The 19,458-nt window shown below is 38.1% G+C and overlaps 1 protein-coding gene across 2 annotated transcripts in view; it reads left to right on the top strand.

Annotated features, from left to right (window-relative positions):
• CPEB3 (cytoplasmic polyadenylation element binding protein 3) overlaps positions 1-9,452 on the top strand; it is a 79,211-nt gene extending 69,759 nt beyond the window's left edge. For both annotated transcript variants that reach the window (XM_059476664.1, XM_059476665.1), the window contains exons 10-11: positions 693-874; positions 3,769-9,452. In XM_059476664.1, the coding sequence (XP_059332647.1) occupies positions 693-874; positions 3,769-3,996 (410 nt within the window). In that variant the 3' untranslated portion in view covers positions 3,997-9,452. The remainder of the gene's footprint in view (positions 1-692; positions 875-3,768) is intronic.
• The last annotated feature ends 10,006 nt before the right edge of the window (positions 9,453-19,458 follow it).

Below are 19,458 nucleotides of genomic sequence, written 5' to 3'. Positions count from 1 at the left end.
CCCTGCTTTCTTCAGCCTCTTTACTACTTCCTTCAGTTCTTTCCCTTAACTTTCCTTCTGTATGTGTCCCAGCCATGCATTCAACCTGTCTGATGTTATGAATGATACTTATAACTTCTTTAGAGTTATTGTTAATATCATAAAAGCAACAAACCATTTCAAAAGATCCACAACCAAGATAATGTTCTACCAAAATAGTATTTTAAATTGCATCTATAATGTAGGCTTGCTTTAGCTGGAGGAACTTTGTGGGTTTCACAGATTTTTGTTTCAAATGTGAAACACATCTTTGATATCTTTTGAACCTTAGTACTTAGGGCAAAATATCAGATTCTAAAAACAGGAATATCCCTAAGTGATTTTACATGTAAACTAGCATTAAAAAGCCTACCAAGACTAGAGCTTTACTATGCAATATTGTAAATTCTTGTTCATCTGATACCTATTTTAACAGCATAACTCTGCGTTTTTTTCACACTTCAGCCACATCAACTTTTTACAGATTCTGGTTTTTGCCTTTATATTTTACAATAATTCATGTAAAGTTGATTGAATCTCTGTTTCACTCTGGAATTTTAGACTTTGGAAGACACATCTGATGAGGCAAATGATGCTTTTTAAAATGCAACAATCCAAATGCAACACCATGATTTATGTTAAATCTATGATATTTAACAATTGACTTCTTGCAGTTGAATTGGCAATGATTATGGACCGTTTATATGGAGGTGTCTGCTATGCTGGCATTGATACAGACCCAGAGCTGAAGTACCCCAAAGGTGCTGGCAGAGTGGCTTTCTCCAATCAGCAGAGCTACATTGCTGCTATCAGTGCTCGCTTTGTCCAGCTCCAACACAATGACATTGATAAACGGGTAAGTAAAACTGCATGGAGCACAACGGTGGTTACCAGACTGTACAGGTATTTTAAAAATCCTTATTAGAATTTTGTTGAAGAACATTAAGTTCTGTTCTTTAAATGACATTTGTCAATTTTTTAAAAGCTTATTCAAGCATCTGAAAAAATACTTTAAACATCTTAAATAGCTGTTTAGTGCTGAACTCAGAAAATAGTTGAGTGTAAGCTTATTTGTCCTTGTTCTCTTTTGAATTCCATAAGTCAAATTCTGTAGCATTTCCCAACTTCTTCCTCCTCCTTTAGATGTTTGCTCATTGTGCATCAGTGACTTTTCATTTAGTGACTACTTGTGTAGCTTCTGACACTTTGCTATTATTAGGCCATTTTCTGTCAGTAGTGTAGGTCTAGAGTTGAGGTCCTTAAAGCACAGGTTTATTGTAATTAAAATAGGTAATGCTGACCTCAAAAGTCTTCAGAATTATTTAACTAAAACCAAATGCCAAGAGATGCTTGATAGGCAGAAGGGTGAGAAATGAGATTCTTTTTTTCAGTCCATATGAAATCCCTAAAGGGCTTTTCAAATATGGAGTGAAGTTACAGTATTCACTGAAATTTGTCTTGAACACATTAAAAGAAAGCATTACTTAATTTCCAAAATTTTTTTTTCCTTTAGACCTTCTATCTTCACCTCTTGATTACACATACAAACAACACCCATGTTTTGAGGGCTCTGCATTTAGAATTATTCAAAAGGACACATGACATGGACTGCTGCTATGTATTTTTCTGATAGGGATGGCTTGTTTTTTCCTTAATCCAGTGTAAATGATTTCTTCAGAAGTCAGTTTAACAGGTACTAGGTGTGTCTGTTATGTGCAGTATGCTTATAAATCTGCACAGCTGCAAAGTTTAAACTATTTTGACTTTGTCTTTACAAATCTGAATTGTACTTTTTGTCAGTTTTGAGGAGGTCATGGCGTTATAAGTCCTCAAGCAATTTGTGTATGGTGTTTTACACCATATTACATTAACTCAGACAAGGCTATTCCTAAACATTTCTTGTCTGTTAGATTCTGAAAAATCTTACAGAGAGATTGAGAAGATTACTTTTGGAGTCTTAATCACACATTGAACCCTTTGAGATTTATATATTAGCCATGCTTACTAGAGGGTACTTTCTAAGCTTTAGGCTAAAGCCACAAAAGGTCACTTTCTAGTAATTTTTTTAATCAGTCTATTCTTTTTTTCATTTGGTGGACTGATAAGTTTATTTAGTTATCTTTTTTCTATTTTAAAAATAGATTTATGCATGAGTTTGAAGAAGTATGAAGTCTCTTAATGAGTCCTTATATTTTAATCTAATAGATTCAAATCTCTGAACTACACAGCCAGCTTTATAAAATTATTTCACTAGTAATCAATGCAAGAAAAGATGAGAGAGGGAGACAGAAAGAGACTCTCTTTGAGACCTTCACAATTCATGCTTGGGAAATTTGAGTAGGTGGGGATCTAGAACTGTGCTGGACATTGGACCTGCTTTCTTCCAATTTCATTTGAGACAGCGCTGTTTTATTTTACATGATGCTTCTAATTTTAGTGATATGGCATTTGATATGCAAAATGGCAGTTACTCAGACTTGTTCCATGCAATACTAGTAGCAGGGTGTAATTAAAAAAAAATAGATTGGCAGCCCAAGCTGTTTCTTAGGCAAGAAATACAACTCACTACAGAAGCTTTACTTCAAAGGAGTAACATTTATTGAAGTGTGATCAGGATAAGTTGAAGTAAATTCAGCATAAAGCTTTTTTGAGAATGCTTCTTGTCTTTCAGCTTAACATCTCATTTTATGTTTCTTTAAATCTCTTTAAATGTGTATTTAAATATTGTTACTAGACTCAGGTTTTCCTCACAATATACAAATTGTGCTGAACTAGCAGTTGCACAGTTACAGCAAAATTATTTATAATAAATGTATACTTCAATTTTTTTCTATCTTTTCTAGTGCAGTTGACTGTACTTAAACCACTTTATAAATAGCATTAGAGAGCCATAAGAATTAGACATGCATGAACTCATGATTTCCCTGTAATGAATGAACACTCAATTTAAATGTGTAGGCACAATTCATAGGAACATGTTCAAGGTCTGTAATAGCATTATTGCAAGTGCCTAATCATGCATCAGTCCTGCTGTGTTTGGCACAAATGCTTTAAGAACAAAAGGCATTCCAGCCCTAAGTTTTTTACAAATGAGTGTAGGACTAAAGTCAGCAGCTCTCCAGACTGTTTGTAATTGATGGCAAGGCCCTAGTTGGAACTGCAATGAAATTTTATTGCACCTCAAGAGCAAACAATCTTTAGATAGTGATTTTGCCCACAAAGTTGAGAGTATTTCATACAAGTGCATTTAATTTTGTTTAATTTCAATCTCTTATTAGTCTGGTCCTGCATTTTGCAAATCATGAAAAAATAAAGAGACCAAAAAAATATTCTGAGGGAAAAAAGCCTCTGAAACTCACTAGACCTCTGAAGTTTAGAAATATACTTTTGTTTGTTATAATGCTCAATGCTCCTCTCATGGCCTGCCCTTCTTGTTAGTCTATTCCGATTCCTGGAGCTTTCTTAGTGGAAAATCCTCGGAGATTTTTACTGTACTTCCATCTTAGTACTTTCCCAGACCCAACTTTTCCAAGGAATGTTGAATAGTTACAAAAGCACACCCTTCTTCCTTGAGATTTTCTGACAGGTAAAGCGCATGGGATGAAAATCTAACTACCAGCCTCTTGGATTAGTCCTGCATCAGCTGAAACCCTTCAGTAGAGCCAGAAAGAATTAAAATATTATGGTTTGTGTTGTTGCTTAGCAGAACCATGCATCATTCTTACAGTTGTTTTCTTGTCCCTGGTGCAGGTGGAAGTGAAGCCATATGTGCTGGATGATCAGATGTGTGACGAATGCCAGGGCACTCGCTGTGGTGGGAAATTTGCTCCATTCTTTTGTGCCAACGTTACCTGCTTGCAGTATTACTGTGAATACTGCTGGGCCAGCATACACTCTCGTGCTGGGCGGGAGTTCCACAAACCACTGGTAAAGGAGGGAGGCGACCGGCCCCGCCACGTCCCGTTCCGCTGGAGCTGAACCCCGGCCGCAGCCAGCAAGAAGTACTGGAGTAAATAAAATTGAGTGAAAAGAGAGCGCTGCCTCAGGGCTTAGTGTTCTGGAAATCTGTGCATTCGTCCTCGACTTTAATGAAGATATGGGTCTTTTATTACTATTATTATTATTTACAGTCACATTACTGAACTCAGTGTCCAGTATAATACAAACCGGCAGAGTGTAACTGTACTGATTTTGCACTTTGATTCACACAAACATCTGCTTGGTACCTTAATTTCCTACACAAGACTTGTCACTAGTGACATTATGTAGACTGCCATTCTCATCAGTCTTCATGGGCTGATGCGTATGTGATGAAGATTTTTTTATTGTAATTATAATTATTTTTATTTTTAAACTGGAGCATGCACTTATTTTCAGAAATTTAGACTTGCCCCTAGCAGATGACTTACCAAAGGTAATATTCACAAGTAGGTGGCAGATGTAGCAAAAACTTAAACAGATATTCAGCAATCATTAGTTTGGGTCATTTAGAATAGTAATAACCCTTAAAGAAAATAAGCCTTTAGTTGCTCTCGATTTTGACTTGTAAGGATGATACCTCATAAGCTGGATCAGACTTTTTTCTTTTATTTTGCTGAGGGTTTTTTTTTTGTTTGTTTGTTCTGTTTTGTTGGTTTTTTTTGTTTTGTTCTGTTAGGTCTTTTAGTGTTATGTAAATGTATGCTGCAATAGCTTTTGCTGCTATTAAAATGGTATTACTAATACCATAATACTCTATTCAGGCTAGGGTATCAATTAAAAATGAATATGTGATTAAAATAGTGATGGCTGCTGAAAGGAGATCAGTATAGCATACAGAAAAGCTTCCAAGGAAGGTCAATATTTTTTGACTGCATGTTTACTTAATCAGGTTGCTGCATGCAATAAATTTTATATATGTCTAATATAAAACCTGCCCACAATGCACAAATTATGAATCTACGTAGGCTACAAAATGCTCAGTAACAAAAAAAAATTGATTACTGACTGGAGGAAGGCATGCCTCAGTAAATGTAATGCTTCTGAAATTAGGATCAGCCCATTACAGAATGACCTATATTACAACAAATATAAAAACTAGCTGTAGGATATTCTTAAAAAAAATTTGTGGATGGTAGATGAAGTACTTTGCGGTGCTCTGTTATATATCGTGCAATTTATTTTATATAGTAAAGTGATTATGTCTAGTACTGTGATCAAACTTAACTGTTAAAGCCTCTGTATCTGACATTAACACATTTTTGACAGTTCATAACAGGTACATAAACAGAAATGAGCTCTTAGTTACAATCTCTTTCCTAATGCTTGCATCATTTACGTAGCTGCAGACCTTGTCCAGAAAACCAAAGAGCTCATGCTGGCGTACATACACTACCGATTAGATAGTCTGTCAAATACTAACCTAGGCACATTTAAGGAAGTTAGGAAACAAAGTGGTGCTAAAGAAATGTCTGCATATTAAAGTAACATGAGATGTCTGCTCTGTGGATGTGGCGTTATCTCTCTAATCCCTGGATGTATCCTGTGAAGCTTGAATACAATTAAGACCTGCTAACACAGTGGACATTTTTTTAGCATGAACTATGGGGCTGCAGATAGCATATAAATATAAACACACTTGGTATACTAATGATTGTGAGAATGTGTACACTATTTTTTTTTCTTTTTCCTCCTTTGTTTTTGCAGTTCTGGGGACAATCTGACTGGATATGACACCGCATAGTAGATTTAAATGTTCTGGGTTTTGTTTGTTGTGATGTCCTTCTTTGTGTCTAATTTAGTAAGTTGGTTTTCCCGATGTTTAGTTGCAAGTATTGGCTTTGAAAGGATTTTTTCTGTTTTTGGAGAAAAAAAAAAGAAAAAATAGTTTTTTACTGGTTTAAAATGCTTATTATAATTATCCCTTTTGAAGTTACTTCTGGGCGGTTTTGTGATATTGCTTTTCACAGCCCAGGTGTCTTTTCTGTTTTTTTTCATCTGTACAAGACCTTTTGTTATGCACTACTTTTTGTATCTAGACAGTTTTCAACAGTTGGCTGATGATTTTTTTTAAAGAAAAAGGCATGCTTTCTGACTGACATGATCTTTTGCAATACCTCAATTTTGAAATATAGGAAAGAAAATGATATTTTCTAAGTAAGTTTATTCAGAAAAATATATATTAATTTAATTCTGCAAGAAAAATGATTTAACAGATGGGTAACTTTATTTTTTTCATGCTTATTTGAGTTTTTTTGAAAATGAAGAAGTTAGAGCTTTATAACTGTAATATTAAAGATCATAGCTAACCTACAGAAGTCTACCTAATTATGTGAAAGAAGTAAACCTTTTTGAAGAAATACCCCTCTTTCATGTAGAAAAATACTCCCAGAGAGAAAGAGAGCGAGAGCGAGAGAAGCTGGAAAATGTACAATACAGCATAATGTTGGATTAAATCTGAAGCAAAATCATCATAAAGAACAGGTGTAAACACAAACTCCATTTGGTGCTGAAAGTTGTGAATAGAAGGTGAAAAAATATTTTCCCTTAATTTGTATATTTATAATCAAGTGTGATTATGCACGACTGACCAGAATTGTGAGAGTTCTTCTGTTTGTATTTTTTTAAAGAGAACTTTTTTTAGTTTATTAAATTATGACATGCTCCCTTTTGTTTTGTAAATGAATGTGCCCCTGAGTTGTTAATATGTTATATTAAAAGAGGGTCCTTCAAAAAAAGTTATTTTTTAAAATATGGAGTTCTGAACTGCAACTTGACTAAGAAGCCCCTGGGTACAACAGGTCCTATTGTGGCCTTTTCTGATGTGAGACTTGAACTAGTCGATTTTTTTGAAGGCTAACCTAACCTCGACTATTTGTTGTTATGTGCAATACTGTTTGTACTGTTTGTATAAAAAAAAAGAAAAATGAAAAGAAAAAAGGCATAAATCTTTATTGCAGATTTATTTTCATTGCAGACTTTAGACATTGTGATTCACTAAAATCATTTTTCTACTGTCAAATATGTACCTTTTCTTCATGCTGGTATTTTTTCAATAGTAATGTAGCCTTTGTACTGAGACAAATTTTCATTGTTATTTTTAGAAAGATTTTTTGCTAAGAAAAAAATTAAACATATTTACATATTTTTCATTTTTATTTCGTATTTTCTTTAAGGAGTGCTTTCTCAACCATTAATATAGTTGTTTCTGGGAGAGACTTTCATATCTGGTCAATGTCATTAATATTATTTTGTATTTTTACTTGGAATAAATTAATTTTATGATGCTGATTCTTTAAAAGTTTATTTTTTTCATTTTCAGTTATTTTTGAAGCTAAAATCTTTGTAATATTGTTACTAAAGTGTCTAGTTTTTTGAAATGCAAAGCTTTATGTATTAACTTGCTGATGTGGTTTACAATAGTGTGGCAATGATGAAAATGGTTGGTTATGTAAAGTGATTGGAAAATTGTAACAAAGAATTGGGCAATAAAATGACAGAATGAAGCAGAAAAAACGTGATATTTTGAAAAGCCTTTTCCTTTATCAAAATGATTTAGGGAGATAATAGGGATGTCACAGTACCAGTTCGCTGTCTAGATTTATACACCACCAGTGTTGATGAAATACTATTGCCGTTATAAGGAACTAAATCTATTGAACAATGGGTTTTTGACCCTGCCCATTCAGCATAACTCTTCATTACTTTTCTTGTCATTAACTCAATAAACTCTCTTTTCAATAGCCTTAGAGTGAACCTCCTAAAATATATATTCTTCATTGTATTTTGCCACCGTGTTATTTATTTACTGAAATTGCCCCTTTCCTGCACGAGTCCTCTGTGCATGTGTTTCTCAGTGGCAGCGTGGAGCAGACTGTCGGTGCCCACAGCATTTCCTAACCCAGCCACCCCACGTGGGTGGCAGCTGCCAAGTTAATGCAAAACACTCTCTGTCCATCCCCTGGTAGCAATGAGTAACTCATATTGCCACCACGTCTGAACATCCGTTCAGCTTTTGTCTTTCTCCGTTCTTCTCTGCCTCTCTTGTGTCTTTGTCCTTTTTTTCTTTTGTATTGGCGATACCAAGGGCCAGTATCAAAACGCTTGTCACCTCCATTTCCATCACCTTTGTTTCCCTATGCAGCCAGAAGAAACCCCTTCCTGAAGCCAGTGACTCTGTTCTGGCACCTGAAACAATCCAGACTAAGACTGGTGTTGCGTAAACAGGGCATACAATGACTTTCTCTAGACAAAACTCTCGCTTCCACAAGTTGCTGATGACCTTTTAGAGTTAACTTCTGCTCGAGCGTTAGAGTGGCTCGTCCGTGACTTGTGGGAAGAAATGTGCCCAGAGTTGGTCTATTGTGTATCCTCTGTGTGTTCAGTTCTGTAAGTAATGTATAGACTAGATCAAATAGTGAAGTAAAATTTAGACTCAAATTAGGTACTACTGGTTGGAATGTACACAAATTGCAAACAAAGGAGATTAAGGAATGAAGAGGGAATAAAAAATTCCTGCTAAGTGGTACAAAGTTTATGCTTATATTTCTGCCGACATGCTTGTATTTTATAGCCTGCTAGCAAGGCATGGGCTAAAACAAATTGTATTGCAAATATGCAGTTAGCAAATAACTTTGCTGATTTCACTATCTGTTAGAGTAGTAAAAAAAAAAAAAAAAAAAAAAAGAAAAAAAAAGCTTAACTGGGAAAAGCTCCCATGTTAATATTTCAGTATTGTGACATCTCTACTTGCAAGGTATGAGTGAAAGATTAGTCACAGATTTGTAGAAATGTCTCTTTTGTTTAATCTGGCTTGTATGTAGTTGCTTTTATGCTGGTTTGTATGATGTCAGCTAAACCCTTTTTCTTTTCCTTCCTTTCTTTTTTTTAAACAGACAAACTTCTTAATCTCTGCTGCTATAGTGTTCTATCATACCACGGAGTATTTTATATTCATGTTAGTGACTACTCTATACCCCAAATGGGTAGCTGGTCAGAAATCACATTGGTCACATAAGTCTGACACACTCAAATTTACATGACAAAAAGATCATCAGTAAGTAGAAAACCAGGGTGCTAACAAGAGATAATTTTTGCTCTTTTTTCTTTCCTGGATGTAGTTCTGTTGGGGTATAAAGTATTAGATATTTGTAATTTTACTGTCAAACTAATGGACATAACTTTTAGAGCATTCACAGCTAAGATCTCTGTACTTGTTTTTCAACTAATTTTAAATGTACTGTATCTTTTATTACATGTTCTCTTAGATTGTTTTTGCTAGTAATTCTAACAAGGCTTCTTCCTTTTTGGCTTGGACTAATGCTTGTATGGAACTGCAGTACTGTGACTAAACATGGAGCTCAATGCTGCTATTGCTTACAACTGCTTAAACTTTGTAGTTTGAACTTTATTTTTTTCTGTAATAACTTATTAAATATAGTTGTATGAAGTACTGATATTTGTCATCCTTTGCACATGCTAAGGAAATCCTGGGATATGCATTGTGGGAATGTAAACTAGATACAAAACCCCCAAATCTTGTACTGGAAAACTGTTTACTAGATAAGGTTAAGCAAAGACACACCTTACATGCACACAAACTGTCTTTTCTAGTTATTTTATAATGCAAGTATATGGTCCAATTATGTATTCTCTCTAAAATAAAAAAGCCACCTTAAAGAGGTATTTATTATGCTAAACTGAATATAAATACAAATATATATATAATGGAAATATTTCTGGGGATGTAGAATGAAGTGACTTGAGAAAAGGAACTGTTGAATTCTTTTCTCTGAGCTGAAGAGAAGTTGCTGGCTAACATATTTCACTCTTTTATTAGCAGTTTAACAGTGGTTGCAGGCAGAAATTAGACTGATCAGTTAAAAAAAAAAAAGAAAAAAAGCACTGCAACAGAAGTTTGTAGAAGTTTAATTTTTAAGAATATATGACAATTAAAGTTCAGCAATACAGCTGTTTGGAATGCCACAGGACACTTCCTTGAAAAAAATAGGAATTCTTCTATGTCAGGGCAAATGAAAGCCCCAAGAATACTGCATGGTCTGTCACTGCTTTCTTTCAGTGTCTACGTAAATGCAGCTCAAGAGCCCTGCTGAACAATCAGCACTAGGAATTACAGGCTGACTTGTTTTCACACTGGTAGTGAGTACCTGTAACTACCAGGAGAATGGTCTAGTCAGAATGCTCTGCCAGAAGAAGTGCTTTTTGTGAGCAGTATTGTGATCTGTAATACTCATTCCTGGACTGAATGAATATATGAGAAGCTGTGAGCTTCTTACTTCAAAGCTGAATTTGAGAAGGGAGTTCTTAAAAACACCTTCCAATTAATTGCTTAGTGTAGCTTCTCACAGTACAATATTCCAAGTCCATCTGGACAAAAATCAATCTGATTTTAGCCCCTCCTAAATTAAATAAAACAGTTGTGGGAAGAAGTGCGGCTCCTTTGAACCTTCTAATCCTCAGTCCTTCTCTTTTTGATAAAGTCAGCCATGCTGCTGGCAAGGTACACTGATACTGCCAACTCCCTTCTCCAGCTGATAACAGCAGTTACCTCAGCCTTTGCCTGCTTTTAAAAAAGGCTGCAGTAACTTAAACCAGTGCACTTTACAAAAGGCTGCACGGCCTCTTTTGCTTCTGCTTGGTATGTTATTTCAGCAAACTTAAACTGAACTAAAATAGTCACCTATGTGACTGTGAAAGTGTACAAAGCTTATTTAGACATGCTCCCAAGAGAACATTTTTGCACTCAAGGCACCAAAGCAACATGTTCCCCCTCACACAGACCTGCAGAAAAGCTGAAGCTTAGCTCTTAAAAACCATAATCTGCTTTCCTCTGTTTAGCAAAAGATAAACAGCATGAGCACAGGGGCAGAATTGCTGCAGTCTCTCCCAGGGATGAACCAAGAAATGGGTTTTAAAACAAGAAACCTCTGTAAGCTGTTTTCATGAAAACAAGTTTACAAGGTACTTGCAAAACCCTTCTAGCACACAATTCAATTCTGAACACAGGATGAATTTGAATGCACCAGCTGCACACACAGATGATGCCTGTTCAAATGAATCCTCTCTCTCCCCTGGGGCAAGCAAGTTTTTGCAGTTTATTTTGGGTGACAAACTGCTCATACAGCAGTTAGAGAAGGAAACATGATGAAGGTCCAGAAATCTCCCCATTTTCCTGTTTTTGAAGGAGAAATAAACTATCAGCAAATATAAAGTCATATGGCAGGACCTTGGCAACAGCTGGACAGAATTTGTGTTGTCCCACCCAGAGCACAGCAGCTTCCCAGTGTGTCTGTGCCTGAATTACCTGAGTGCTGTGGGAGGCACCTGGGGCTAAATCACTAAAACCAGGTCTCCATTTAGGAGCTTGAGTGATGTTTATTTGCTACCAACTTCCTAAAATCCCCTTTGAGCTGCTGCCCTAGCATGTTGTGAACAGGAATACATAAACCTGCTTGTGTCATAATACTTCACAATTGTTCAATGACCCAAGGTCTACTTAGATTCTCAGGATATTCCCCTGCATTTTTTTTCACCTGCAGGCCTAAATACAGAAAGCACTTGCAAATGTATTTATCATGTTTCACATACCGGAGAACAGAGGTGTATTTCTCCTTCTCTATCCAATAGTCTGAGCGGTCAAAACACTTGGGGATATCTTTATTTTTTACTATTTTCTTTTTCAAAATTTTCTCCACTATTGAGCAAGAACTGAACCTATTTAGTCATGGTTGTGGCAACTACTCTTAACTATTATGTGATATGTATTTTGCTCTCTACCAAGTGAAGAAGAATGGTCTCTGGAAGAGCACAAGCATCACCATTAAGGTAAAGAAAATCAAAGTGCTTGTTCGTAAAATTATATGTAACAAGATTGTGCCCTCTGATACACCTTGACTTCCTTGCCAGTTTCAACATGTATCCACTGAAATGTCAGCCTGAAAAAGAGACAGAACTGGTGCAATTCATATGCAAAATAATTCTGCAAAACACTGTCAAAAGTTATGGCAAAGATATATGATCTCATGTCATCTGTCCTCCAAAATCTTTGCCTTTCAGAATTCCAAAACACCCTCTAATCTCATTGTCGAATACAGAACATGGTCAGAGTCAAATAACAACCATGAAATTCTAGGAGATGGGCAAATTCTTGTTTACAATGAATCTAATTCCTCCAGCTGTGCCTTGTGCATACTGTTGTACTCAGGGCCCACAGAATGACAGCATAGACACATGTGCCAGAAATTCCCTGCTGAGCAATCTGCCTCTACCTTTCTTACTTCTGACTGGACCTGCATGCTACCATTTGTAAATGGGCACATTTCAGTCACTCTGGCTGAATTAAGCAAAGTATTTGAGGATTTCATTGAATTCAGAAACAGGACAGAAACCAGAACCAACAACTCCTCCCTCCCAAGTGGGTGTCCAAGCCTTTCAGTTAGTAAATCATTCCTATGCTCCACCCTCTTAGTCCAGAGAAACTTGATTTGTTTTACATAAAGTGGAAAAACAGAAAGCAAAAGCTTTACTCCAGCCAGAGGCAGCATGATGCAAGTAAGCACTACTGTTGTGAGTATAAAACACTCTGTGTGATAAACCCCCCTGAAAAGAAACTAAATTGGGCCATGCTAAAGCACCTTGAGTAGCTCTGCCTCACATTTACTTACGGGTGCCTAACTCAAGGACAAGGAGTATGCTGTGGCCACCCCAAGCTAAACAATTAGACACAGTGATGCTCAAATTCAACATCACCAGCTTAATTTGGAGATTCAGCTTTGAGACCTTGACTTGTTTTTCTTTTTCTCAGTTCAGATTTTTATAAAAGCACATTAGGTGCTTAGGTTGTCCTATTCAAACATGCTAAATATTGATGCCAGACAACAGCAGAAAATACATATTCCAACAAGCACAGAGAAAAAATTACCTGCCACACAAAGGAAAATTACTCTAAAGTGTTGAAGTGCTGAAGACCTGCACTCTGTGAGGCAAAACATAAAATAATTGATAATGCAATCACACTCCTTGCATCCCTCCACGCCCCTCACCCCAATCCTACAAAGGACAAAACAAGCAAATCCAGAAAAACAACGTTTAAGCACTTTTCTGTCAAAAGAGTTTAAAGGCAGAGAAGTACCATTACTTTATGGCCATGTAATGAAAGCACCACCCTCAGAGCAGGATCAGATATAAACGTGACAAACTGTAACAGTCTTTTGCTAATGTTTTGTTCTGGAAAAATCCATCAGATACCAGGAAACTTCAGTGCTAAAATTCCTTCAGTAAAACTATTTCAATCACTGCCCTGAAAAAAAAGTTTATATAGACTATCCAGCCAGAAGGCCAGAAAAAATCCTGGTCATGAGGAGATATGCCTTACTGAGGCTGGAAATCTGGAAATCACTATTATATAACCCAGAACTTCTGTAATTAACTCCCTGCTGTGTAATGGCTCTTGACATCTAATCCTCAATGAAACTGGGAGTTGTATTAAACAAAGGAAAACAAATGCTAAGATATGTGATACCTTCTGCATTTGTCAGACTATTCTTACACAACATATTAGATAACCCTTAAATCTTAAATTTACCTCCATCCTGTGAGTCTTAGCTCCACTGAACAGAGCCTGTAGACTGTAGGGTACATGTATAAAGCAAGAGGAAAAGCAGAAAAGTGTGGGGATGAACTTCTTCTGCAGCTTAGATTTTCATTAACACAGTAGCTGTGACACACAAAGGACTCTTCACACAAGCATAGCTCAGTCTGCCTTTGACAGAGCAACTGCAGCCCTGAGCTGAAGATGTCTGCCACTGCCCTTAAATAGGACAACCACTTTTGTTTGGAAAGGGATCTTAAGGACCATCATTTCTATCTTGTGTTTGATTTCTTGTTTCTGAATGACATATGAGGGCAGATAGGTGACAATGGCCTTTCCACTGAGGAGTGATGCCAGAAATAGGACAACACTACATGACATTCTCCTTTTACTCTTTTAAATACTACTCAAGCTTATGCTCTCCTAACCTAGTTTTGAGTAGAATTTAGAACTGTATTTATAGCAGCTTTTCCACTCTGGAAACTGCCTTCACTTGCAGAAAGGATGTACTCTAGTAATTAAGTTGTGTATTATAAGATGCAGTATTGCCCCTGAGCAAAACAGATTGGGCTAAGCCTGCCCACTTTTGATCCCAATTTCCTAATTATTATGGACCACCCTCTTCACTTGTGTTTCTGTCAAGTGTGAAGAGTTCATGGGGATTGGTTGTATCAGTTCTTTTCACAAGGAAATTAAGCTGCATTCAAAATGCTGCAGGAGGTAACACAGAGTCAGCAAGTTGCAGTGCCCTTCTCTCAGACAGTCCTCTTAAATCATGCTCTGAAGGAGAGATGTAACAGAAATAGCATTAGCCAGAAGTGAACACTTCATATCAAATACTCAAGCTGAATCTTTGCCCAATTTCCAAACCAATTCCAAATGCGCTATCAGATTAGAAATTTGGGGGGGGGGAGTGAGTTGTCATCCATTTTGTGATTCTTGCAGAAATTGTGAGGACAACTCGTTGGCCCCAGGAAATGGAGTCAGTGGAGTCACTCAGCTGCAATATGCAAATTCTGAAAACTTGGTTCTCTCAGCTTCCTAAAGCTCAGGCTGTACAGCTGAGCCAGAGCCATGTGACTGTGAGTCTGCCCAGCTCTTGCTAAAATGGGTTCTCCCTGGCTATCTCCAGCACACATACTGTTCCCACAGGCTGAGCCTGTCATCACCAGCTGTGGCACCTGCTTGGGCTCCTGGGGCCCTTCTGCAGCTCCTCCTATTACCCAGCCTTTTACTTGTAATAGCCTCACCCTGGCAGTGGGACAAGGCAATTGGGGAAGATGCTGGTTCTCTCTAGATCTAAAGAACATGATATCCCTTCTGAGGCTTTGGAAGGTGCTGATATCACCCCTCTGTCAGTTCCACCTCTCCCCACGAGCACAGTCCCAGACATGCTCTAGACCCTTCACATACCTCTCCTCAGATCATCCTTGCTCTGAGTATGAACAGAAGCCTCAAGTGCACAGCTGAGGAAGGGACAGAGCAAAACCTCACTGGGCTCTCTGATGCAACGAGCTGCATGCTCCCATTTATTCTACAGTAGACAGGAAAATGTGTCATAAACTGAATCCCACTTCTTGATGCTTTGCTTGGAGATATTTGGGGTGCACCTGGGAACAGCTGTGGATTTGCAGACTGTAGTTCTGTCAGTACAGCTGACAGAAGCCCCCAGCTACTTGTAGCTTTTCCAGCTGGAGGAAGAGCTGAAGATGAGGAAGTCAGGCAGGATGTAGTCAGGATGGTGGTGTCCAAGGTGCTCATTTAGCTAGACCAACTCTGATGTGAAGTTACACACTTAGCTCTAAATGGGAAAAAAAAGCTTCCCAGGGAAATCTGCTTTTGCCACTCTCCCATCTTGACCAGGGTCAGGCTGGACAGGCTCTGCTCTTCAAGGGAGAGATGTGTTTGAAAAGGAGGAGAAAGGAGTACACTATAGGGCAGAACTGTCTTCCTATTATAGGCCCATTCTTCCACGGCCAAAGGAGAAATGGCTGATGGCCTGCAGACATTTCTTAGTACGTGAGAATAATAATTAAAAAAAAGATACAAAAAATCACTCCCCAAAGGAAAGAAGAAACTCCATCACTTGCACAGGTTATGGTGCAATACAGTGAAGGATCCATTTTAAAAAAATCAGGACAAGGAATAGCACCTTAGATTTAAATATTACTTACTTACAAATGTCCCAAACAGTCCTTCCTCTCCCTTAATATTTAGGCTGCTGTATATTCTCCCCACTGCCATGAACAATATTATCTCACATACAGCATGGAGCTGATATAGCTTCATGTACCAGTTCAAAGAGGCTTACACATTTCTCTCCCAATCCTGGTGCAAAACCAATTCCATTTCCAATACATCTTCTGGCTCCTGTACTGCCCTACTTCTAAACTTGGTGGAACAAGCACCCAACTTTGTAGAAGTGTGTGCAAAATTTTTGCCAGTTTTCTGGGTTGCACTTTCATTCAACCTAAATAACAAGTCTCAGCTTCAGCAACCCACATTGTATGGCCTCTCAAGTAAACCATCCTATGTTTATCCCATCAAGGTCTCTGTCCAATGTCTCACAGGATAGAAGCTAAAGCAAATTTTCTGTCTGTGCTGACAGAGCAAAGCACGCTACCAGTTTTCTACCGCGAGAGAGTAAAGCAGAAACGTTGTTAAATTTGGAGGAAGACTCCTGGGAGCCAAGATTTGAACAGCTATAGAAGCCAGAAATTCCCCAGTCAGCAATGCACTTTTAAAGACAAGCCTGACTGTCTGGAATTACTTATGTGCTTAAAATTACATGGACACTGAAGTAATTGCCAAACTGGGGCCAACAGATATGTCTGACATGGTGAGCCAAAACATTCCCTACCCCAGTATGTCCCAATATTCCTGCTCTTGGACCTGCACAAAGACCTGTGCCATTAATATGTAACTGAAGCCCTTGACTGAAAGGCTAAGAAGGACCTATTGCTAAACATTAAACTAGACATTTGTCCACCTGGACAAAGATCATATGCACGTATGTGCAGCTCATCAAAGCCAGATGTAAGCTGTAAAGACAAATGAGCCGGCCAGCAATCCTCTCAGATTTTCTGGACAGCTGTGTGCCTGCTTTCAAAACGTACTCTGATGACATCCAGGACAAGCAGATCCCAAACCCAACTTCTGAATGAGGACATGAACCTTGGACTGAAGGAAATTCCTCTGGTTTGTTACCTGTTGAGCCTTTCATCTGCATTTGCTCCCGGCTGATGTAAGGACACCTCATCAAAATGGTTTCTAAGAATATCACACACATTGCTCTGAGCGCCTGCCACATCATTCAGAGCTGTTCATTTCCATTTGTGGCCCTTAGATGAGAGAGTTGTTAATTCAGCAGTTCATTTCAGAGAAAAACTAATATCTGCCCCTTTTCATATCAGGTGGGGAGCTGAAAATTCAGGGTTGGCAGATCAAGCAGAAGACTGCAGGCAGAGATTGCACACAGAGTCAGGATGTTCTCTGGCATGATCCTATTTACGAACAGTGAACACGAATTCCTTCTTCTGTCAGTAGAGAAGAAATATATGAAACAGGGACAATATCTGAGGTCACAGCTGCAAATGCCTTTGAAGGTGAAATTGTTGGTGTGGAAAAACCTTTAGTACCGTCTTAATCAAATTTCACTGTAGGGCCAAACAGAAAAAATTAAAAAAGGATGTAATTAAAAATTGAAGTCCAAAACTGTTCCTGAAAATTCCTACTCAGCTGCTGCATAACCTTGAATCTGTCTGAACTCTCTGGCTGACTTAGTTGCCTAAAGGTGCCTCTGCACAGACCCAGAACTACCTGCCTTGGCAAAGCAGAGTAGGTAACTATATAATAGCTGCCTGAAAAGTACCAAAATCCAAAGAGCAAGTGCTTTTGCAGGCCTGCATGGTTTCCCACCACCAAGTCTCCACCTTTTCTCACAACTCATAAGAAAGCTTCAGTTGCAATGATATATTAAAGAAGAAGGAAAAAAAATTAGTTGACTGCAAGGACACACAGGTGTGAGTCCCACGTGACAATCCCACATGCTACAGAAGGGCAAGATGTCAGGTGTACTGCTGTCCACACCACTTCCTCTTGGCTGCTCCTGGTGAAGTGGCATTGCCAAGGCTGAAAGCATTAACTGCCCTTAACACTGGGCAGGTTCACAATTCCCCAACCAACCAACCAACCAACCAACCAACCAACCAACCAACCAACCAACCAACCAGCATCCAGCAGCCTATAAAGATGCACCTGCCCTACTGGGGTTTTGAGATATTATTAGCTGCCCCTATATGGACTGCAGGTAAGTGAATTATGAGCCTGCCTTGAGGATCAGCAGATCTAGTGACCTGGTGTTATTTCTTAAAAAAACTTGCAATTACTAGGAATGCTTGTTACTGAACTAAAGGCAAATTAGAATAGTCCACCATGATGACACCAACAGAGTATCTAAACCTGGACCACTCCCATGACAGAAATATTTTCTCTGATTACAGAGGACATTCTGGTAGTCACAAATCTTCTGAGGGAAAACACACAGACCACAATTTTTGTGTTGCATCTGTGGACTAATTAGTGCCACTTCCTATGTTTAAAGTGCCTTGTACAGGAGAAGTGGGGCAAAGCAAACTGTATATACTCTACCCATATTTAAATGTGCCCTTCTATGATTACATCAGTCACTCTGTTTATTAAAGTGTTTGAGGGCGGGACTTCCTTTAGCTTTTAAAACAAAGAAATTAAAGGCCAGAGTAATTGCAACAGTAACTGTCTTTGCAGGTACTCCCCATCATGGCCTGGCACTAACTCAGTGAGAAGGAATTTCTGACTGCACTTATTTCCCACACCTGTGCCACCAGGGCTGACTTCATCTAATCAGTGCACGTTCGTTTGCTGTGTCTTCTGCTGCTGATCATGGTTAAGAAGTTTCCACTCCCTGGACACTTAATTCTGCTTCTCTGACAGAGTTCCAGCTATCTCAGCTCTTATCTATCTAATTACTACAGAATGCAATCTCAATCTCACTCTACAAAAAACTCAAGTTGGAAAAAATAATTAATAAAGTAGGATCAGCTGGTAGAACTGACATGACAAGAACTTCTGGAGAAACAAAAGACACAAAATGTAGTCAGACCAAGCATCTCTTAAGCAACTTAATTTGCCCCTCTTACTGAGCCCAAAGACCAACTGTGCTTTAGAGGAAGAGCAGAATTTTATGGCAGAGTTTGTATGTTGCCTTGCTCTTTATGCTGACTGGACTTTCAGGTACTGTTGTGATAAAAATAATACGAAAAAAAAAAAGAATGAATGGAAAATTTATATAATTCTTCAAAGGAAAGCCTATTTTGATTTGATTTGTTTGTTTTACAGCCTAAATATTACCACACTGCAACCCTGTGCCCCTCAAGGCACTTGATAGCGAAGTTTTATAAGCAATCACAGCTGTCTGTGTAGGACAAGGAGTTCTTCAATTTTTACTAAACCTCTTCTAGGCTTTAGGTGCTAGTGAGACATGCAGGTATCAAGCTAATTTGATTTTCAGCCAAACACAATTTAACCACTCACATTCCAGCTCCTTCAGACTCAGCTGCAACTCTGAAAGCATCTTGAACATTTAGAATGTTTGCAAAAATTTCCAGTCTCCTCCTTTCCAAGAGAATACTCATCAGCAGATAGGGTAGAGCAGCAAAGATTCCTCTTTCTCAGGCCTGATTATGACTTTCCATTCAAAGTCAGTGTAGTTAATTATCTTTGAAAATATTTATGTTTCATCAGTGTCTAAAGGCCCCAAAGGAAAGCAAAGCTTTGTTAGGCCTGGCATTACAAAAGGCAGAGAGAGTGAGATT

This window comes from Ammospiza nelsoni, chromosome 8 (genome assembly GCF_027579445.1).
Source record: "Ammospiza nelsoni isolate bAmmNel1 chromosome 8, bAmmNel1.pri, whole genome shotgun sequence".
In the NCBI taxonomy this organism is placed as follows: domain Eukaryota; kingdom Metazoa; phylum Chordata; class Aves; order Passeriformes; family Passerellidae; genus Ammospiza; species Ammospiza nelsoni.
Note: the sequence above shows the minus strand (reverse complement) of the source record. Positions and strands in the feature narration are given on the sequence as shown.